The sequence below is a fragment of the Dermacentor andersoni genome, chromosome 1, assembly GCF_023375885.2.
Source record: "Dermacentor andersoni chromosome 1, qqDerAnde1_hic_scaffold, whole genome shotgun sequence".
NCBI classification, from domain to species: Eukaryota; Metazoa; Arthropoda; class Arachnida; order Ixodida; family Ixodidae; genus Dermacentor; species Dermacentor andersoni.
Genome location: NC_092814.1, coordinates 187885057 through 187907127, shown reverse-complemented (window position 1 = coordinate 187907127; position 22071 = coordinate 187885057). Strand labels below are relative to the sequence as shown.

At 48.6% G+C, this 22071-nt stretch overlaps 1 protein-coding gene across 2 annotated transcripts in view; it reads left to right on the top strand.

Annotated features, from left to right (window-relative positions):
* The first annotated feature begins 316 nt into the window (after positions 1–316).
* The window catches only part of LOC126547364 (uncharacterized), a 178410-nt gene continuing 156655 nt past the window's right edge, over positions 317–22071 (top strand). For both annotated transcript variants that reach the window (XM_055062891.2, XM_050195340.3), the window contains exon 1: positions 317–707. In XM_055062891.2, coding sequence (XP_054918866.1) covers positions 605–707 — 103 coding nt within the window. In that variant the 5' untranslated portion in view covers positions 317–604. The remainder of the gene's footprint in view (positions 708–22071) is intronic.

The following is a 22071-nucleotide window of genomic DNA, read 5'->3' as shown; positions in this document are numbered from 1 at the left end:
CATTTGTTGATATGTCCAACAGCACGATTGGCTGGAACGATAGAAGGATAATTATAGCGTAAGAACTCTCTCTCTCTTTATCTCTCTCTATCTATCTATATCTCTCTTCTAATGCTGGCCCGGTTGTTTTATTCCTTCGCAGAGCGCATCCCGCTCAAGTCGCGCTCGTGCTTCGGATGATACGGATACGGCCTGCTGCTACCGACACGACCACCGCTGAAACGACCAGCGAGGTAGCTGTCGACCTGCGCGCACCTAAGGGACTTTTTCCGCGGCGCCGCCCCCTGGCGGGAGCGTGGCGCTGGGTGCTGCAGACGACGCCGCTCGAGCCGCTAGAGCGGAGCGCGCAGCAGCCGCGGGGCGAAGCGCAATGAGTCAGAGCCGCCAGAGCGTCGGCGGCGTCGGTCCAGCCCAGTGTGTCTCCTCCACCGAGTATCGGCGGATGCGCAGCTCGGCGTGAGCCAGACTCGAGTCCCACCGCCGCGACGCTCGGACGGCAGAAAGCGGTGATGCAGCGTCGCTGCACTAAGTGAGTGGTGGTGGCAATGAGCGTGTGAAAGGCGGGAAGTAGTGCTGCTCGGTGTTGCAGCGTCGTCTCCAGGCGATGTTGTGTTCCGGCGCCCTGTGGCGTGCGCTCTGCGCTTGGCTCTCCCTGGGCTTCGCCGCCTCCCCTGTCCGCGCCAAGGAGATCAACGAGCTCGACTCGAGTGAGTGGCTGCTTCTTCAACACAGTTGACCCTGTGACACGGTGCCGGCCAGGTTGTAGCCTTCGCTTTTAGTTCAAAGCGAACGCCACAACTTCGCCAAACATTGTGCGCGAACACGTTCGGCGCGTCTCGCGGTGTTGTGAGTATTGTATTGCACCCGTTATGTGTGTGTGGTTAGTTTGAAGAACTAATGATAACGAGCCGAACATGCGGCGGCAATATTGGCGAGAATACAATCACATCAGAACGAAAGGCGGACGACATGCGTACAGACAAGATTTGTTTATAGTGCTCAAGAGCGCGTGATCTCCCTTCTAAAGGACACCGCCGGGAGGCAAAAAGCGCTGATGAAAAGACGGCGCTCGTCTAATTCAGTGACGTCCACGGAGCGTTACAGATTCTTTTTCTCATGTAGCCGCAGACGCGGATAAAGCACAGCACCTTCTACAAGTTGCCGGCTGACTGTCACGTTCGAGTTCTTTCCAGTCGGCCGATTTCGGAAGCGGCGGCAGATGCTAACGAGCTTTGCTTTCTGCGGGACGGGGCACGGTATACCGAAGACGGCGATCGAGGCGGAGGTCCCTCTTTTCATTAAGTGCTTTCGGCGTCGGTGCGGCGAAATTCACGGGGAGCGCACGCGTGGACGCCGAGTTGATACTACCCACGTTTCGGCGATGACATTGCCGTTGGGAAATCATGGCTTGTTTCCTGGGGTTCGTCGAAGCAGCTAGCGTCGCTTGAGATGATTTTCGCTATTCGCCGGCGGCATGATCATGCGATAGAATACGAGTGAGCAAACGACAGGGGAGGCAAAGTCGCAACCCGTATGTAAACACCCTACGCAAGTACCGATTGTGAACAGCCACCTGCCGTAAAACAAAAATTATCAGGAAACAGGAAAGACAGAACAATGAATGGCATCGTCGTCGTTGTGCGCTCGGTGTTTTGTTTCTTTTTATCACTTTGTGCGATCGCGCTCGCGCATGTCTGTGTACGTGTGGCTCTGTCGCTTGAATGCTAGCATAGCGCAATAAATATTGCGACAGCGATTGGCTCACGTCAGTGTCCTGGCGTTGCATTATAGTGGGTTTCTTAATTTCGCGTTTTCTCTATTTCAGTGGTCTTTTCTTTTTTATCTCTCTGTCTCTTTTTACGAGCAAATAAATCAGGAATGACATCTTCTCTGTACATTACGACACAACGAACTAATTCGACTTCACAGTGCCCGAAAAAATTGCATTGCTAAGGATAGCAGAGCAACCGTCATGCAAGATTAGATGTCACCTGGTTTTGGTAGCTACAGAAAGCCTACGCGTAGTGGAAGGCCTCGGTTCGGAATTAACTATTACCAGATGTATGTGCAGTGTTGCTCATAAAGGACACGGACACAAGAAAGAACGATGGGACACAAAAGGTACCTTGTGTGTCCCATCGTCTTGTGTGTCCCATCGTTCTTTCTTGTGTTCATGTCCTTTATGTGTAACACTGTATACTTATGGCGTACCAACAGGCCCAAGTAGATACCTTAGTGTATTACCACAGAGTAGAGCTTGATGCGGACTGGACATTTCTTGTTTCTCCCCTTATCAACCCGCCGGTCAGCGCGTCCTTATTAACTAGTCTTACTTAGCCAGCAAGTGAGCTAAGAAGGACGAATCCGGATTTGTCATAAACAGTGATTTACTATTACATAGTTATTTCATTCATGTTCTGCGTGCATGCATGATAGCTGTACTTGTTAACTCTCTCTGCGGTCTGAACTCGTCCGTTCCGTCGTCTTCAAACGATATTAAAAGATGTACTCGCCAGCGTGACATTGTTGCAATGAACTTTCAGGAAACCTATCCTTCGGACGTAAATATTTCCTTTTGACGAATCAGCTGTGTTTTAGCGAAGGTTGTCCCTCTCCTGGTCATGAATGTCAGCTACCGTTTCGTATTGAAAGATGTCTAACAAGGTGGGCAATCGGGCGAGCTGCTTAACGTTCATTTTTCAAACAACGCAAAAGGAACGAAAGACACGGCTCTTCCCTTTTGCGCCGTTTCAAAAGTTATTATTGAAAATCGCACGCCGGGTAAACTGCCATCAACACAATGCACCTATTACAATTTTTGATGCTTTGAGTGGTGCTTTCCGTGCGCGTGCGCGAATTCGCCGTGTCTTTCCTCTTTCTCTCTCTCTCTCTCTCATCTTTCTATTCCCCCTTTTCTCATCCCTCCGCATAGGGTAGCCAACCAGATATTACAACAGCAATTATATGGACACCCCAGGCGCATTTCTGTCGTCATCGTCGCCGTCGCCCTGGTGTTCCGTATTATGAAGTCGAAGCACAATAACATCGTCGCCGCGCGCCGTATACTCTATGTGCGAGTGAAACTTGCGAGGGTCATCCGACGATCGCGGCTGAATCTCGCGCGCACAAGGGAGGAAGGCGGGCATAAAGCGTACCGTATTCCGTCGAGCACAAGGCACTAGGGGGAGGGGAAGGGACGGGGGGGGGGGGGGGGGGCGTTTTACTCCCGCGGCTGCGGCGAATGGCGCGGTCGCGCGGGCCTCATATTCAAAGCGATCTACGATGTAGGCAAAGTGCACAGAGTCAATTCGCTCGCTGCTGCAGCGTTTCGACAGCGAGATTCCATGGTCATCGAGTGACATGTGTTCATGTTTGCCTGTCCGCGCGTGACAACGCATTTGTTAATTCAGTTAGTAAGCGAATGTTTACAAGTTTATGCGGTCGTTAAGACTACAGTCTTTACTTCGTATAGATGTCTATTAATCCGATATCGGAGTCGATGCTTCGCCTTCTTGGGGCGAAACTGCGATTTTTTTCTGCTTAACATCCCTGCTTTCTCCCCTTCTTTCCTCCGCCTCCTCCCGAATCACCGTTTGTATCGAGCACGTATCGCTCACTTGGAAAAGAGCAGCCGTCCATGGATATGTGAATGCGATGGATTTTTAAGATTGCTCAAGACAAAGCTAAGCATGAGCAACGATATGTCGCTTTAGGTGTACGCACGCTCATTGATTAACTCAATATGCCGGAGTTTTTGATGATCGTCTAAAATATTCTAGATTTGGCGACGATTTGGCCCTTGGCGACGAGATATAACTCGTCGCCAAGGGCCAAATTCATAAAGCTTTAAGATCGTGGGCGCTTTTTTCCTTTGGCCTTCGCTAATGATATGTCCAGCATCAAGAGTGGCTACTTTCTTCTCTTTCGAAAAATTTGAGGGTAAGAAGTTTTTGTGAATACGAGCCCAGATGCGCCGCACGAAGCTTAAGGCGTATTCACAAAACTGTTCGTTCGCAAGTGCCGTTTCCCATTGGCCCGAAGCCTTCGATAATAAAATGCCCGTCATCACTATTGACTTGACTTTGCTCTTACGAACAGTTCTAGCGTAAGTACTTTTTGTGAATACGGGCCCGTATATGTTAGGCAGAAATGGCGCTGCCCAGTCGATTTGAAGAGGCGATGGCGCAGATCAGAAAGCATACTTCAATGGCGCGGTCGTTTCACCGCGTGCCGTGTTTCGACTTGTACGAGCCATCTTGACGAAATAATTTGCTGAAAACAGCTCGGACAATTGAAGAGGTTTTCTTCTTTGTAAGCAGAAGTCGCTGTAAGTGACGCTGCATTGCGTTCGTGCACGACGACTGTCTGCGGAAACGGACTTTAAATGTTGCGTATGTTGCATGAAGAGACGCTGCTGGCTGAGTGTGCCAAGATCGAGGCTCCGTAATGGCTTTTCTGAAGCACCGCGCGTTACAAGGGCATTTTTCATCCCCACAGATGTGTAGCACACAAGTCTTTCTGTAGCAGTTCTTTGGCAGCAGGCGCATCATTCACTCGGTGCCTGCTTAGTATCTTCGCAGAAAGCCGGAAGTAAATGCTGCAGGGAAAGCTTCCCGTTCAGGCCGTGCGAGCGTCTGTCGTTTTTCTCTTTTTCTATCTCAGAAGAAACCAAATTTCCCCCAAAAAGCACAAGTTTGTTTTCCGCATTGTAATTGAAGTGTCGTTGCACTTAACAAACGCTTCATTTGTCTCCTTGTACCAATAAGATAAGCGAGGACTTGAACGTACTTTGTGTACGTATATCACGAAGGAAGTTCAGTGTGAAACATACATCAATGATAAAGAGTGTTCTAGGGGAAATAATGAAAACCAGGGCCTGTATTCACAAAACAGTTGGTATACTAGATGGATTCGTAAAAACAGGGGTGTCGAACCGAACCGGAATTGAACCGAAAAACTGGAACCGAAGCAAACCGATGTGTTATCCGCCATCTTGGATCCAAACCCTAGCAAGAACTTTTTGGAGGAACCGTTCCGAACCGGTTTGAACATAGGTTCAGCCCAGGGTAATTTTTGCTGAAATTCGACAACTGTGCAGGTCGCTGCGCTGGCGAGAGTAGTCGACGACTGTTGTGTCAATTCGTCGCAGCGCACGGAGTGTTACCTCTGTAACAGTCATGTTGCTAGCCAGTCCGATCTCATTGGGTGACTCAACAGTACGCATTGTCGGCACCTATTAGCACCCGTTAATGGCTACGACATATTTACATTTCGCACCTCAGGATGCGTAGTAGCGGCGAAGTGCGCGACTCCTGGTTTTAGATTTGCCGTCATCGCAGTTTATTCACCGCCTCATGCTCCACTCGAACCACTGCACGACGAAATTAAAGTTTGCGTCATTCACATCATGCGCTCTTTTGTAAACATAGCCGGCGACTTTAATGCGACACTCTAACTTTGGGGGCCCAATTGACGGATATACGTGTGGAGCATAGTCTTCATAATTCGCATCTGCCAATGATCTCGTAGTACTCAACAACCTTACATCCCAACATACATTTCAATCGCACGTTGCCCTCAGCTATATGGATAGCATGTTAGCATCTCTTGCTATCGCCTCGTATGTCTACGACTGGTTCATTAGCGATTCCAAAACTATTACTGTCAAAACATTCAGCGCCGTGTCGTTGTTTTATACCTTCTTTTGTCTTTGTATTGTGTTGCGCTTTAACGAACCTTACTATGAATCCCAACCAACTGGCCAAACTTGCCGTCTTGATGCAGTATATTCAAGTCTCTCTTTTCAGTCAAAACAAGCCTCAACTAAAATGCCTTACAAAATTCGGAAAACAAAGAATTATGGAATAGCTGTGTAATTATAATTGTTTCCCAATAGGTTCGATAAACTCCCCTTCATTGAAAAGAAGCTCTAAAGCTTTTCACGAAATTCTATATTAATTTTATTCAAACGCTTGCGTAAAACTCAGTTACAACAAGTTGTTCTGCGACCAGGCGGGTGGAAGCCATTCCTGGTGGACACCAGATTTGGCGACGGAACGTAAACGCATCTCCAAAGCGTAGGCGTTTTTGAAAAATAACAAAACCCCAGCTCGGCTACTTTCACAAATCTGCTCACTACTACGCTTTTGCCACTTATAAAGTTCACATTGATCTTGTTAGAACATCGGCCTCCAAGTGGCTTCGCACATCGTTAGGACAGTGAAATATATTCCGCCTTCCATTCCAAATCTCATTTGGTAGACAGCACGCCACGGAGCAACTCCCATCGTTCCACTTCCGGGTGTTAGTTTCATAACAAGTGTTTTACACCTCGCTAAGTTGTTAACCGCACACATTTCTGTAGATCCACTGACGATGATTATTGCACTCGGCTCCTGTAATTAATGGCTTACTACAATCCGACTAACGATATGCCTTTCACCATTGGAGAAATCGAAAACCCTTCTGCACAGCGTTTCGCATCCCGCAGTATTACAGTTTTTCAAATATCATATCTTCTCTAAGAACATTAACCATCAGTTAGGAAAATATTTCCTCAAACACCGAACTGTCGTTTACTGCTCTAGCGCCAGCAAGACATAAACTCCAGCTTCAATTGGAAGTGCCGAGGGCTCATCATAATAAGTCCTCTACTATGGAACATTATTATTCATAGACTTTTGAAGCTCCCCTTACCGGCTGGTGTGTCAACACGGGAATACGCCGACGACAGGTGGTTGACATTTCCGCACCCAGCCGCTCGGATCAAAAAGCAAGAGCACGCGAGGCTCTCATATTTCGGGCTGGGCGCATCGTGCAAGAGTCACCATCAGCAGAGAAAAATCATGCTTCCTATACTTCCACAAAAGTAATGCCAAGTTTTCTACCCCAGTTTTGCGAGCCCACTGTTCCTTTATATAGCGTCACCCTCAAATGCCAACAAAAAATAAAAATCTACGCTTACTGCAAACACACACCTACGCTAGCCCGGCCGTCTTACACCACCGTTACACAGGATTGCGTGTAAAGCGTGCAATTGCAAATTGCGATGCGTGTAAAGCGTGCGCACACAGAGCAACGCTGCGACACATGCTCTGTGCCGGCAACAACGGTACCGAAACCGCCGCCGTTCGCGACGCGTCCATAACCGCGGCCGTTATACCAACGTACGGGAAGCCTCGAGCTCGGTCCCTCCCGACACCGCCCCGGCTACGGGGGCCGCCGGGGAGCTTCTCCGCGAGGAGGCGGCTCTCGAAAGTCCCGAGCTGGAAGACCAGCTCTGGGCCGTCCGGCAAGCCGAAGATGCCGCCGAGTCCAAGGACTTCGAGCCGCCACCTGAGGCCCCTACAACCAAAACTGTGGGGCCATTCTTTTTAATAAAGTTTATTTTCTTCTTCTTATTCTCGGCGTTATTTTCTGTTCGAACTATTTTGGTGTTCGGTTTTCAGCTATCTACGCACAAGATCAGCAGCCCGTTTTACTATGATATTACATGTTCTCTTATAACTGGGTGCCTTATAAAAGTAAAATGAAGGCGTAATACATGGCTAGTTAACAGCAGAATAAATAATAGTTTTGCGCAGTATTGATAATGTGCGCGGGCGACTTCAAGAATCCAATGAAGGAGAAAATTTGAGAGACTGGTATCGGGTTAAACCACTGGATAGCCCACACAGGGCACCACAAAGCTCACTAATTGAACAAATTCCGACCCCGAGATAGAAATGTATATCGTGCATCATATTTGCAATAACGATTTCAGGTTAATGCCAGTGCAAAAGAAAACGGTTTTACACAGTATAACCAAGGGAACTGCTTTTCTCTCTACCATTGCGCGTTTTTCAGCCGGAGACATGCGAATGTGTTTTTTTTTTCTTCGAACCAGTTTGAACCCGAAAGAACCGGTTCAGGATGCTCTGAACCGATACAAACCGACATTATTTTCGCTCCGGAGCTGAACCTGAACCGAACCCGCAAATATTTCGGTTCGACACTATGGTAAAAACAACAAACTGTGGTCAAACATGATAGTGGAGGGACTATTATCGACGAAAGAGAGTAGTTCTAAATAACAGCTTTGCTAATTCGGCGCCAGAGTAGCAGTGATTTTTATTATCGGCGTCCACGACAGCGCGCACTCCAAGTGCTTTCAATTATTTAGGCCCTTGTTCATTGGTTCGCATTGCAGCCCACCTACGGTAAGCCTAAAGCGGGTAATTGTTACAATGGGCAATTTCAGCCGAGGGAAAAAGCTGTTTTACGATATTGATCTAGATGTGATGACCACAAGCTAGTCATTCGAAATAACTCTGAAGTATGTAGATGCCGGTTGGTGATTAGTTGCGTGTTTGTCTTATACTCATGCGACTATCTGACCTCATCATTCGCCTTTCATATTGAATAGCATGTTGCGACAGTCGACCCGCCATGGTTGCTCAGTGGCTATGGTGTTGGGCTGCTGAGCACGACGTCGCGGGATCGTATCTGGGCCACGGCGCCCGCATTTCGATGGGGGCGAAATGCGAAAACACCCGTGGTGCTTAGATTTAGGTGCACGTTAAAGAACCCCAGGTGGTCGAAATTTCCGGAGTCCTCCACTACGGCGTGCCTCATAATCAAAAATTGGTTTGGCACGAAAAACCCCATAATTTAATTTTAATTAATGTCGCGACAGTCGTCAGCCTGGTTAGCAGTTTTGACGAGTCACAATCTGTCTCGCGAAGAGAGCTACGTGAACTACACGAAGTACGCTAGACTGTATAAGAAAGCGGACTTTAGCGTTGCTAACGACGATCACCTGATCGCCTTTTGTTAGCTTCGTGCAGACTGCGAATCAAACAAGAGCCAACCGCGTGACGGTGCAGCGCAGACAATGCACCGAGAGCTTGATATGCAGCCCGGGACAAGGAGGAGGTAGGCGATCTCGGGAAAGCGAGCGACGACCAAGTATATAAGCCCCTTGGCAAGGCGCTGTCGATTGCGAAGGCACGTGACCAGACGCGGTACAGTCTGGGTCACGTGGAGTGAAAGAGGAATAAAAGGATGAGGCGGTTGGGGGGTGGATGCGTAAATAAATGGGACAGGCGTGGCGTTGACAGTCTTGACAGGCTGTGGGACAGCCGGCAGTGACGTGCACAACGCGCCGTTACCGGCGTTTATTACGCTTTTTTCTCATCGCCTCCTACGCAGTATTGTTTGTATTCAGCACGAAAGAGCAACGTTCGAATAGGAAAAGAGGAAAAGGGACAATAAAACTGGCTTATACACGGGGTGGGCGAAAAGGTGAGCGCATCTAGCCGCGAGCCCGGCTGGGGCCATCCAATCGACCAAATACATCTAAGCCACCGCACGGAGGCAAGAGCGAGTCGCAGCTCGCGATCGTCGTGTGCTCTATATGCGTGGGCCCATAGCGGTGAAGATCATATCGACTGCCATGCACTCGTTCGCGTGCGGGCAACCGCTGCAGCGCCTGTACGCGCACTGTGTATACATGACGCGGTGCGTCGGGCGACAGTTGGCGGCCGGACGGGGCGCGTGTGTGTGCGCGTACACGCTCAGCGCGAGGGCGCTGGCGCCGGGAAAGTGCGCCCAGAACAGCTGGAAGCGGCTGCGGGATCGATAATCGCCCATTCAGGAGAGCGCGTCGTCTCTCTTGAACGAACACGGCCGCGCCGCTATAGGTGTGCAGTGTGCCGCGCTGTGGCCGCCGTGTTTAGAGCGGCCGTTTGGCCGCTCGGGAAGCCGAACCGGCGCGATAATTCGATCCGGCGGCGCGGTCGGTACAGGCGAAACACCGCCGGAGCGCTCCTAACTGAGTTGCGCCGCGGCCACCGCTGTGCGCGCCCCAAATTGGGTTTAGGGCGGCCTAAGTGGGCGACGCGCTCGGCCACTGCAGCCGCAGCTCCAGTGTCACTGCTTCTTCGCGCCTATAGTATACAGCGGCACGCTGCGGTCCCCAAAGACCCGGCGACGGACAGCGTGCGTGTCCAGTATACAGCGAGGGATCCCTCTTCCGCAGCTTTTGCTGCCTTGACGAAGTGGACAGATTGACTCGTTCTCTCTGCTATATTTTTTTGTTCCTTTTACGGATTGCCCATATGGTATGCGGAGAAGAACGCAATAAAGGGGCGAATACATTGTTATAGGCACTTGGGTGGAATTAGAAGCCTGTAGCGTGTTCTATAGTATTCGCTGATGGAGCTTTCCGTGCATAGAATATTGTTATGGCCATAGGTATAATGAAGTCTTTGCAGACAAAATTAATCGTATCTGCAAACCTCTTTATCTGCGCCTGTACGCCTTTAAACCAGGAATGTGGTTCAAGGAGCATTTGACGCTCAGGCAGAACTCTGTAACATGCTTAGCTATAGCAATACGCTCTATAACTCGACGGAGCGTACTATCTCAGGCCGACATCTCTGCCTTTCCTCTAATAAATTAGCACTATCGCTCTCTCTAGGGAGCGTTCTAACCGTTTGGCTTCGAAATAGATGTGAACCAGCTAGCTGTCTCACAAGGAGGGAACTTTTCATTCCTATATGTGCTTCTGATTTTCGAGTGGACTACAGGTGTAACGAGGCTGAAGCATAGTGCCTATAGGGAGGCTGTAATTCCACAAGTGTACAGTCGGAGCACCCAGCAGCAATGAACCTGAGAGCGACATATAACACCTGCGGTCTCTCACGCTCGTCGCGGCGACTTGAGGGTGCTTCCCGTCCGGTCTAACGATGCGACCTGCCCGCAACGACTATAAATTCTGGTGGTGCCTGGTTCGCGTCCATACTCGTAGTCTGTGCTTTTATACCCCCCCCCCCCCCGGGGTGGGGGGGGTGGGGGGGAGGGGTGCTCGTTGAAATGGGCGAGGTCCGAGGAGCCGCAACCGATCCTCCTGATATGTACGGTCTGCTCGGGATGCGATGAAGCCAAACCAAGTTACGCTACTCCGTTTCCCTTTTCCGAATGACGAATTGAATGTCGTTGTTTTCGATTCCCTTCTCGAAATAGATAGCATGACGCCGTTCGACCCGTGTACTTAGATTTAGGCGCACGTTAAAGAACCCCAGGTGGTCGAAATTTCCGGAGTCCTCCACTACGGCGTGCCTCATAACAGAAAGTGGGTTTGGCACGTAAAACCCCATAATTTAATTTAACGCTGTTCGAAGTAAATGACTTTTGGGTTGAATCCCAAAATGTTCCAAAAGCTGACACTCGACGTGATGAAGGAGATTGAGCCTGCTTCACATAATCCTGCGTGTATACATACATACATACATACATACATACATACATACATACATACATACATACATACATACATACATACATACATACATACATACATACATACATACATACATACATACATACATACATACATACATACATACATACATACATACATACATACATACATACATACATACATACATACATACATACATACATACATACATACATACATACATACATACATACATACATACATACATACATACATACATACATACATACATACATACATACATACATACATACATACATACATACATACATACATACATACATACATACATACATACATACATACATACATACATACATACATACATACATACATACATACATACATACATACATACATACATACATACATACATACATACATACATACATACATACATACATACATACATACATACATACATACATACATACATACATACATACATACATACATACATACATACATACATACATACATACATACATACATACATACATACATACAGTAAATATTCGGAAAGTGGCAGGTTCACTGAAAGCGTTGTATTGCTGCACAAGGGGACTATTTGGTTCACGAAGAGTGTACCGAAGGATTTGCTTCTGCTATGTTGTCAAGGTTTCGAAGAAAATAACATTGGCACCTTTCTGCCCCCATCTTAAACGGTCGTCACTCCGCACATTACTTGGGCATTGTTAATCAAGACAAGATAGTGACTTAAGCACAGCTAGTTGTCTAGGGAATATCGCAAGCGGAGAGACGCTTCATAAAAGAGTGGCAACTAAATGTAACAAGGCGAGTACTCAGATTCAAATATTTTTCTATATGTCGTTGTGGCGGCTGCGTTCAAATAGACAGCACATCTTTCGAAAGATGTGCCGTCTATTTGATCACACAACGCTGCAGCGTTTGCTCTGACGTTGCGTTTATTCTAGCTGCCAGGAATGGTGGCTTGCGTGCGATTCTTGAAGGAAAATGACCTGGGAACAATTAAAGCGTTCCGGAAGTAGAGTATGATGTCTCTTTGTCAAGCTGAGCTTATGTGCATTATCACGCGATAGCTCTCCGGCAATTTTCACCTCTATTAAACAATTACAAACGTTGCAGTCATCGCTATCGCCAGCAAGATACCCCTATGTTTGTTCTGCGCTCCCCCTCCTTTCTACAGGCCCCACCCTTCCTCTCCCTCCCCTAACAAAGGTATATCGAGCCACGCCGTATGCTGTTTCAATATATTATGATGGCATGACGACATAGGTCGATATATCCCTTCCAGTTTGTGATGGCCCTTGTAGCCAAGCGACGACTTTGGGTCGAAGATGCGCCTGACTTTGTAGCGTGTAAAACTGCAATCACCTCTGTAAGATGCCATGTTATATACAACGGATGGCACCACGCTCTGCGGGTATAGTCTGCTGCACCGTTATCCAAGTGCTGCATGCCACCGCTATTAGGTATAACGGCCAGCATGGTTAGACACTGACTTCTTGAACCACACCTCCTGCCTTCAAGGCATGTCGCCTTGAAGAGGACAAGTCCACCTGTCGAAAAGTTGGCTCCTGCTTTCACCTTGTTCTCGTTTTGCTCACCATCTGCCGTGTATCTTCAATAATTTGATCTAGCTATGTTCGGCGGTGGCCACAGTAATGGCTGGCTCGTGCGGCCCTTCGCGAAGAGCGGAGGGAGGAGGCGTGGTGCTGTTCGTGCCGCTCGTTTAGTGCACGCCAGAAATAATGGCGTCGCGGTCTAATTCACTAGAAAAGCGGTGACGGATAAGTGGCGAAATGTCAACTTGCGCCGCGGAACACTGGCCCTTTAGCGAACTATTCGTAAAACCCGCCGTCGTGGCTCACTTCCGTCCGTACGCTTTGATAGTATCCTTCATAATATTCGAAGATAAATTACCGTTTCCTGGCGCATCTTTCGGGCACTGTCGGCCAAGCGCAACTGCGGTTCCGTGTGCGTCGTTCTTGGCACGCACGCGCACTCCCTATAGTGTCGAACTGTTGCCAGTACACGAAGACCGCGGCTCGTCGCGCACTGGGCGTGCCGTTGTCTGCTTCCTATTTAACGCGGCCTCGGAGTCCCAGCCGGTGTGCGCCGCCCCTCCTCGCGCTCTCATCGAGTATGCATGAACTGTGAGTGCCTTCCACTGTCGCCGCCGCAAGGCCGCGCGCCCCAAATCGGCCTTACCTCGGTCGGGGTTTCAATACCCCGTGCCGCTTTGTTTGTTCCCGGGTATGGCAGTCGACGACACCGTCGGCAATGATATGCCGGTTCAGTTGCCGTGCGCGTACGCGGTGGAAAAAGGTCCGGCCTGAGAGGCAGTTCCGGAAACAGCGTTCTCTCAGTGGATCCTTCGCGAACTTTTTTTTTTTTTATGCCCTCCGTCCTTCTTGCAGCTTTCGCGACAAGAAAAGCATTTTAACGTGCCTCGCTTTGTGCCGGAAAAGGAAATGGTCCAGGGAGATTGCAAAAGCACGCACCGCTCCAAATAAATAGCGCCGCTAGCACACGTGTTACAACAACCAGTGAAACCCATCTTCGTTCTCCCGTATAAGGCCCGAATTTCTGAACGAAACCGGCAAGTCATTTACAAGCAGCGGTGTAAAAATAACTCATTCGATGTATTTATCAGTGATCTCTGGGATTCAACAATATGTATGTGTTCACATAATTGCTGGTCCAGATATGTTTAAAGTACTTTTCAAGTCAATACAAATGGGGCAACTTCGTCCTTCACATTCCTGGTCTGATTTGAAGAATCTGACCGTTATTTGAAGAATGATCAGCGCAGTACGCGCACGCTCTGTCGCCAAAGGTTATGTCAAATTTTTATAACCATATGCTGGTACGCCAGGCTGCCCACGAAAATTCTTTTGTGGCGCTCATTTGCGAGATTCAGCAGTCGTTTCGCGCAGAGACTATTCTAGCGAGCGATGTATCTTGGCTATATTTATTCACACTGCTTTGGCCATTTGTTTATTTAAAGGAAGTGAGAGATTACCGGTTTTATCTTCCTTCGTCTTTTCATTATAGCAATGCATCGGCCGTTTCGGAACATAAGTATCGACTGCCACTGTAGCCCGTCGAGCGAAAGCGTGCCAACTGTTCATTTTATCCCTGACTTGTATACAATAGAGTTGAAATGTACTTCACTGACTGCCTTCTTCCTCAGCTTCATACCGCAACGAGCACCTTTGCGAGTCGGTGTCACCGAGTTCAGTTGCGAGATGCGGGTACACAGTTTTTACAGTATATATTCGCCCACGATATACGCCTTCCCGTCCAGACCTAACAGAGCATGTTCGCCTCACGATTCAACTTTGACATTCTTGCCTCCGGTCAGGAGTGCGACAGCGCTCGGAGGACGTGCACGCATGCGCTGCAAACCGCGGGATGGTCGCGGCCTCTCTGTTGCAGCACACTTTGGCAATGCCGGTGAGCCCTTTTTCCCCGAGTGCGGCCGCCACTGCATTTCTTTGTTGGGCGCACGCAGCTTCCGTCCGGTGGCGCCCCTTGCATTCACTTCTCCGGAGCTTTGCGACGCAGCCGGGCGTGAACCGAGGCTGCCGCCAGCGACACGGGCGCGACGTCCCCTTTCTTCCTTTTTTCAGCGGTGACTCGTTTCTATCTGGAGCCCCGATTGTTTACACGGAGTATGAATGCGCTTGCCGGAAGCGACACACACAGTACGCGGCTCGGTGCGCTACGCTGGCGGCAGCGCGGCTCCTGCTACGCGCGCCGTCTTGGCGACCGAGTGCGACAGCGCGACGCTACGCTCGCTCACGCTTGCGCGCGGCAGACGCCTTTTGTCCCGAACGGACAGGGCGCGGCCCCAGGAATGATGAGGCGTCCACGTGCCCGGCACTACAATCGCGGCGAGGAGGCTGAAAGTCGCTCTGCCGTGTCGCTGGCCGCCATTCTGCGTGGTGAACCTTATATGCGTCGGGGTGAATCAGAATTAAACGTGCGTTCCTGCTTTTATGCCAATCTTTAAATCGTTCCTTTGTGGAACAAAGAACTTTCGGGTAATTTTAATATTCTAAAGTATAAGTTCACTGCATTGGAGAAAATGTCGTCCTCATTCGGTACAGTATTGCCTCGTGTCCGAAATAAATGCACAGACGCCTCAACTCTAGAGTCTGTGGTGCGCAATGCCCCGCACAAATCCCAAGCGCCAAAGCAGCGCGGTAGACTGCCGTGTCCAGCTCTCAAGCGCTCTCAATGCCGTAGGCACATGTGTTCGAATCCCAGCGGTGGCGGTGGTCGTTAACGTTTGGTTTCTCGATGCGATCATGGTTGATACGAATTACGGCGTGATAAAAATTTTGAAAAAAAAAAAAAAAAGTCCCAGCCAGAATGCGTTACGTGCAATGCGTTTGTTCGCGGTTGTATTGAAGCTCGTTGGACCCACCACGGTAGTGGTTGTGGCATTGCACTGCTGAGCTCGGGGTTGCAGATTTGACCCCCACAGCGGCGGCCGCGTAAGGAGGGGTGGGGAGGCGAAATGCGAAGAGGCTCGTGTACTTAGATTTACGTGCGCGTTAAAGAAACTATGGTTATCAAAATTAATCTAGGATCCCTCATTACCGATTGCATCGTGATCAGAGTGTGTTTCTGGCTTGTAAAAAGCAGAAATTTTCTTTTTTTTTAGTGCGACGACAGGGGAGGATGAAAAATTAAATTACATTATGGGATTTTACGTGCCAAAACCACGATCTGATTATGAGGCGCGCCTTAGTTGGTGACTCCGGCTTAATTTTGACCACCTGGGGTTCTTTAATGTGCACCTAAATTTAAGTACGCATCGAAATTTGACCGCCCTTGGCAGGCGCGCTGACCCTTTTAGTAGACCTTGAGAGTAAACAGCGGGAAGTGTTCCCGACGAACGATTGATGATACCCGGAATCTTCTGGATGTGCCAGGATTCCAGAAAGAGCCGCCGCCGGTGACTTTCTCTCTCCAAGACGACAGCGCGGTCGGGGCCAACTTGGTGATCAAAAAGCTCGCAGTGTTCTGCCACAGCATTGCGTTCTCTGTTTAGATGGCGAAGGTCATTCTTGTGTTGACGAATTCTTTACGGGACCTTTTTGATCTCGTCGGGACGTTCGGTGCGGGTAATCTTGTACACAGTGCTCTACGCCTTTTCGACAGGAACGCGGTCTTTTGGACGAGAAAGGAGGCTACGGACCCTAGAGAGAGGCTTGTGACCCTCTCGCTGGCCTATATATATACATGTATAATCATGACTGTATAAAGCCAGCAGACAATGAAGCCAATGAAAGCATCGGGTAAATTAGCTATGGTTGAAATTGAAATGTAAAAGATAATAAAGAAGGGGAAGTGAAAGTGGACGAAAAGATAACGTGTCACCGGTGCGAACCGAACCCACAACCTGCGCATTACGCGTGCGTTGCACTACCAATTGTGCTGCGGCGATTTCTACCAAACTGTCCGCTAACTTGGGTAGTTATGTTTACTATGTTTACTAGACCTAGCCATATATAGGAGTGATATATATGTATATATATATATATATATATATATATATATATATATATATATATATATATATATATATATATATATATATATATATATATATATATATATATATATATATAGAGAGAGAGAGAGAGAGAGAGAGAGAGAGAGAGAGAGAGAGAAATACGTCACCCTTACAGAGAAAATGTATAAATTGAGCTCTTGGTGGGCCGGATCCCGGTCGAGACGTCGAAATTCAATCGTTGTTTTTGAGCAGAAAACCACGCTAAACGACGGGACGAAGAGCTCACAGATCACAGCGCTCACTAGCAACCAAGTGATTTTATTCTTTCAGTCAGCATATATATACGCTACCACAATCGTGAAGAACAGAACAAAAAAAACGTTTATGAGCTGGTATAGTTGCACAATCCCTACGCCATCGATCAATGACAACTTCCTCGTAAATGTGGTATAGATCGCATCTAGGCCTATGATCACAAAACTTCTCTTTGCTTACCGACAAGCATGACGAGAGGTTTAACAGCCCACCTCAAAATGTTTTTCTGTAAGTCCCGCCCGTAATTGTCCGCGGCTAAAGCGATCGTCTTGTAATCGCTGCAGTCGTTGGCAAGAGTGGCGGGTGTCCGGACGTTGGGCAATGAAAAGCAGCCTTGTGAAATAGAATATCTGCTTGCGGGCACCGTAGTGGTGATTTTCAGCAAAGTCGTAGTCCAGACATCCTTGTCCTTGCCGACTTTAGCACATTCATTATGCGCTGGCGCGGGATGTAGTCGACATCGAAATGAAGGTTGAGACTTGTTTAGAGCGTGTTTATTACATGTGACCACATACTGCATTATTTCGGATAACGTCGAAAGATCAATCTCGGGTGAACGAACATAAATGATATCAGGACTGCCTTCGATGAGGTCGTCTTTGTCGTCGCAAGCACAAAGGCGGTTGTGCGTTTGTTCAGAAGTTTTTGTAAGAAGCGACATACAGCGCTTGGAGATATAAAGTGGTACGACCATGGTGTAGGGTCAGCAATTTATTCGATAGTTTTAAGAATGTAGATTACCGCGGTATTTCACTTTCGGGTGTATCGCAAATTTGGCGTCGACCAACACAATCAGCAATGCGACACGCTATTCTAAGAACTCATTGCGGATATACATACGCATTACTTCCTCCGAAACACGCCGAAATTTCGAAAGAAGCACTGCATACAACTAATCGGTCCAAATTCATTCAGTGTGCGCTTCAATCTATTCGGTCATTGAAAAAAAAAAGTGACCACGTTTTCAAATTAAATAGGCCCTTTGAACTATTTAATTACTCGCGTGATAGCACATGCGTATTTTAAATGGCGTTTCCCGGGCGTGCTTCCCACTCAAAAATGAAACCATGTGATCATTCTCCCCTCTCTGCAGCAGCGCCAGGAGTGTGTTTTCTTCGCGTATCGAAAATTATATGTGCACGGCTCCCCTCGACTTAGTGATGACTGCGGGCAGAATTAGGAACGGCGGTGGCTTTTGTCCGTATAATCTTCTGGGCAAACCATTTGCCGATCGTCATCTTGAAGGAGTACCGAAGAGTTCCTTTCTTTCCTTTTCCGGGCAGATCGCTGACCCAAAGAAGATACTTGTCAGCACCGAATAAACATTGGTCGAAAGGAAGACGAAAGAGCGAGAAGATGAAGGCGCTTTGAAGCTGTAGGGTAAAAAGAAGACCAAGAAGAAGAAACAGAAAAGGACACGCTAACGGTAAATCCACGCCAAGAGATAAAAGTTCCGCAGGGGTATCTGAAGAATTCCTCAATTTTTCAGGCTGGAGAAGAGCCCGCCGAGAAGGAAAACGAGAGAGAGAAAGAGAGAGAGAGAGAGAGAGAAAACACCGGATGAGAATCGCGCAGTGCAGGCGGCGCACATAGCGAAGAATGAGTGGCGAAGAGAACAGGGTGGAAGGGTATAAGATTTACCAAGTGGGCCTACTTTTCTGGAATAAGTTTGTCGGCCGCTTCTTTTTTCTTTGTGCGCGCGCCTGTGACGTCCAACGACGACGCGGTGCGAACATGTCGACTCGGTTTTCCCGGAGAACCGGCCCCGGACTTTGCATTCCAGAGCGGGCGCTCCCCCCGCCCCCTTCCTTCGTTCATCGCGATGACTTCTCGCCCACCGCATTGCTTTCACTTGAGCGGACAAACGAAAAGTACTTTACCGCTCGCTATTTTTTTCTTCCTTTCTTTTCTCTTGCTTCTGCGCGGAGGCCGAATATATAGCATGCCACACCCCTTCTCCCCCTCCCTTCACTATGTAAAGCACGCTCCGTGGCCTCTCAAATATTCATCCTTTGCCTCTTCGACCTCCCCCTTTCCCATCTTGGCTAACGGGCCGCGAGGTCGTATAAATTTTCTCGCGGCACGAGCCCTGCGATTAGCCCTGCGGCATGTTTGCGATTGGCTGGCCGCGATTAGCTTGCGGCTATATACTTGACCTCCGTCTCTTCCGATTTTCGTGCCCTCCTAATTTTGTGCCTACTAGGCCTCTTCCACATTTTTACTCATTTGTTGGTTTTTAATGCTACCCACTGTCCATTCCCCCGCGGACACTCGCACGCCCTATACACACGACCTTCTTTTGCTTCTTTCTTTTATTTATTTCTTGCGCCGATGCAGATATATCTAAAGCAACGGAAATGGCGAGAGACACGTAGCTTGCTCGCCGCCGAGTCGTTTTCTTTTCTCGGGTCGACGCTTTGCACACAAACGGCATCATTTGAGGCCGCTCCAAGGTATTTATTATTATTATTGTTATTGCAGTCGAATAATGCGCGGCTTTGCGTGCTCGCCGCGTACGGGTCGCCAAGTGCGCAAGCTGCTCGCCAAAAGCACGGCGCGTCTGCGCGCGACAGATACCGAGCCTGGTTGACGCTTTCGCTGTGAGGACGCCTTCCTGGATGCCGCTTCTCGCAGCGACCGAAAGAAGCTTTGTGGCGAAAAAAATAATAGGTCGAAAGAAAGAAATGCATTCGATATGTCGCAGTGAGCATGGTGGATTCGCGAACACGCGTCTGGCAACGCGTGCATTATTGTAATCTCATAATGTTTTGCCTTGGCTTGCTTTTCATGCTTCATTGGCGGGTACACTGACTAAGGTGCAGTGACATAATGCAGCTTTAAACGTAGTCCGTACGTTGAAATAGCCGGTGAAGCAGCCCCTCACCCCCTTCCCGTTTCTCTTTAATCCCCGTTCGTCCCCCCGTCCCTATTTTTATTTATGCATTCTATGTCCGAAGGCGGAGAAAGATAGTTCTTGCCGCAATAAAAGAGAAAGAAAATTCGATTTCTGGAAGAAAGAAAGAGAATTTTCTTATTTTTCTTCCTTTTAACAATATAAACCGTGCAGACAGTGAACGATTAAAATAGCCACCTAATTTCTGGAATAAAGTAAACTTGTGCGGTATATACATATATATATGTAGTATGAGCTGAGGAAGCGCTCATACACGAGAGAAACTGTGCATATGGGCGGGGATATATATATATAAATATCCCCGCCCATATGCACAGCCAATCGTTGCGGTCACCAATCGCGGGCAGCACTTACAAAAAAAAAGGAAGTCTCGTCAATCGGGCTCTTAAATGATCTGCGACGGCAGTTAGTGCACGTGAGTGCACGAGCCATAACGGACGCCGCGTACTGAAGTCGCACCATCTGTGTGGTGTCATGTTGCAGTGACGATGAAAAATAAAACACTGCCAGACAGGAAGCTAAGAATTTGTGGGGCTAACTTGGTACCCAGGAAAGATGGCGATCGACACTCAATCCACAACAGTAGCGGCGAGCACGGTCGTTTCTCGTCAAATCTTCCCACGCGGGTCGCGTCGTGTAAAGCAGCAATCACTTCTGCACGCATTCATTCCGGAATCTGCAGCACTGTTCGCGTTGCCTGCTCAATCTGATTAGACGAGGCCCTTTCGGTGTAGAATCGGCGACAGTATTCGAGAAATTTCGATTACAGCATGCACGTCTTGCACCGAGCCACGTGAACCGTGAAACTGTCTCCGTGAAAAAGCAAAACAGTGTGCGCGTTACATTAGTCTAAGACGTGGAGGCCTATACTTGGAGCCAAGCTACAAGGCTGGTTGTGATTCTATGCACAGCTTACATTTTCTCCATTACTTTCGACGTGTAGCGCCATTTCGGTCAGCATAGGGAAGGGTCGCTTTTTTATCCTCTCGCTCGGCGTTTGCAGAGGCGTAGCTCGGCAGCACGTTTGTCGATCCAAGGGGGAATGATCGGCGTTTGAGAAAGCTCACCCTGCCATAGTTATTATTATCCCTCAAACTCAAATTTGTGCTCACGAGAATTCATAGTGCTTACGAGTGTGCAATTTGTAGCCGAAATTCGACAGTTTCTCGACTACAGCGCCCCCGCGTTCCACAAGCACAGTCCAGAAATGACACGAAGATATTCGGGCCGCAAGACAGAGGGATGCCGATTCGCGCCCGCCACCTCTGGCCGCAGCGAGCCCGCTACTTAATAGTAGCGCGAGATGGTTGCAAGAACGAACCGTAGGACCCTCCTAGCTGTATCGTAAAATGTTACTTGTGTATTCGATTACGTCATTTCTGCATCCTAGTGCCCATACACCCTCAGCAGCGCGCACAAGACGTTTCACGTATACGCCACTGCGGCTGCGTCCCCGATACAAACTGCCTCATCATTTTGTTATTAAAGAGGTCGAGGGAAATGGTTATCAGACACCCAGATAATATCTACCCAATTTGTTATTTCATGTGGGTGCGGACTTCAAACGGCGATTTCGCTTTAAAGGGGCGTTCCTATATTACATAGACAGAAAGTGAGTGTGTCCTGATCTCGAAGCTTTGGCACTCGCAGCGACGGTCTTGCAGTAAGTGCAAGTGTCGCTAACTGTTTTCTTATGAGCGTAACAAGCAGCGAAGATCTCTCAGCCATGGAATGGCTACGATTGAATAGAAATTAAGTCCGGAAGCGCCGCATGAGAGTATACGCGTACATTCCGCGCGTTTCTTGATGGAGACGCGAAAAGAATTATTCTGGAAGGAAAACGCGAACAATGTCGACAATTGCGCAACTGGCAGCCGTTGGTAAAGACGAGCTGCTCGCATTTGAATGACAATGGACGGGGATAAAATGACAGCACAAAGGACGTACGGCCGAAAGCTTCGCTGACACGCTGTCACACGACCATAAATGCGCCGCAGACTATAGCTCTCGAGAACGCGTCAGCCCCTTGCACATCTTTTTTGCTGACGG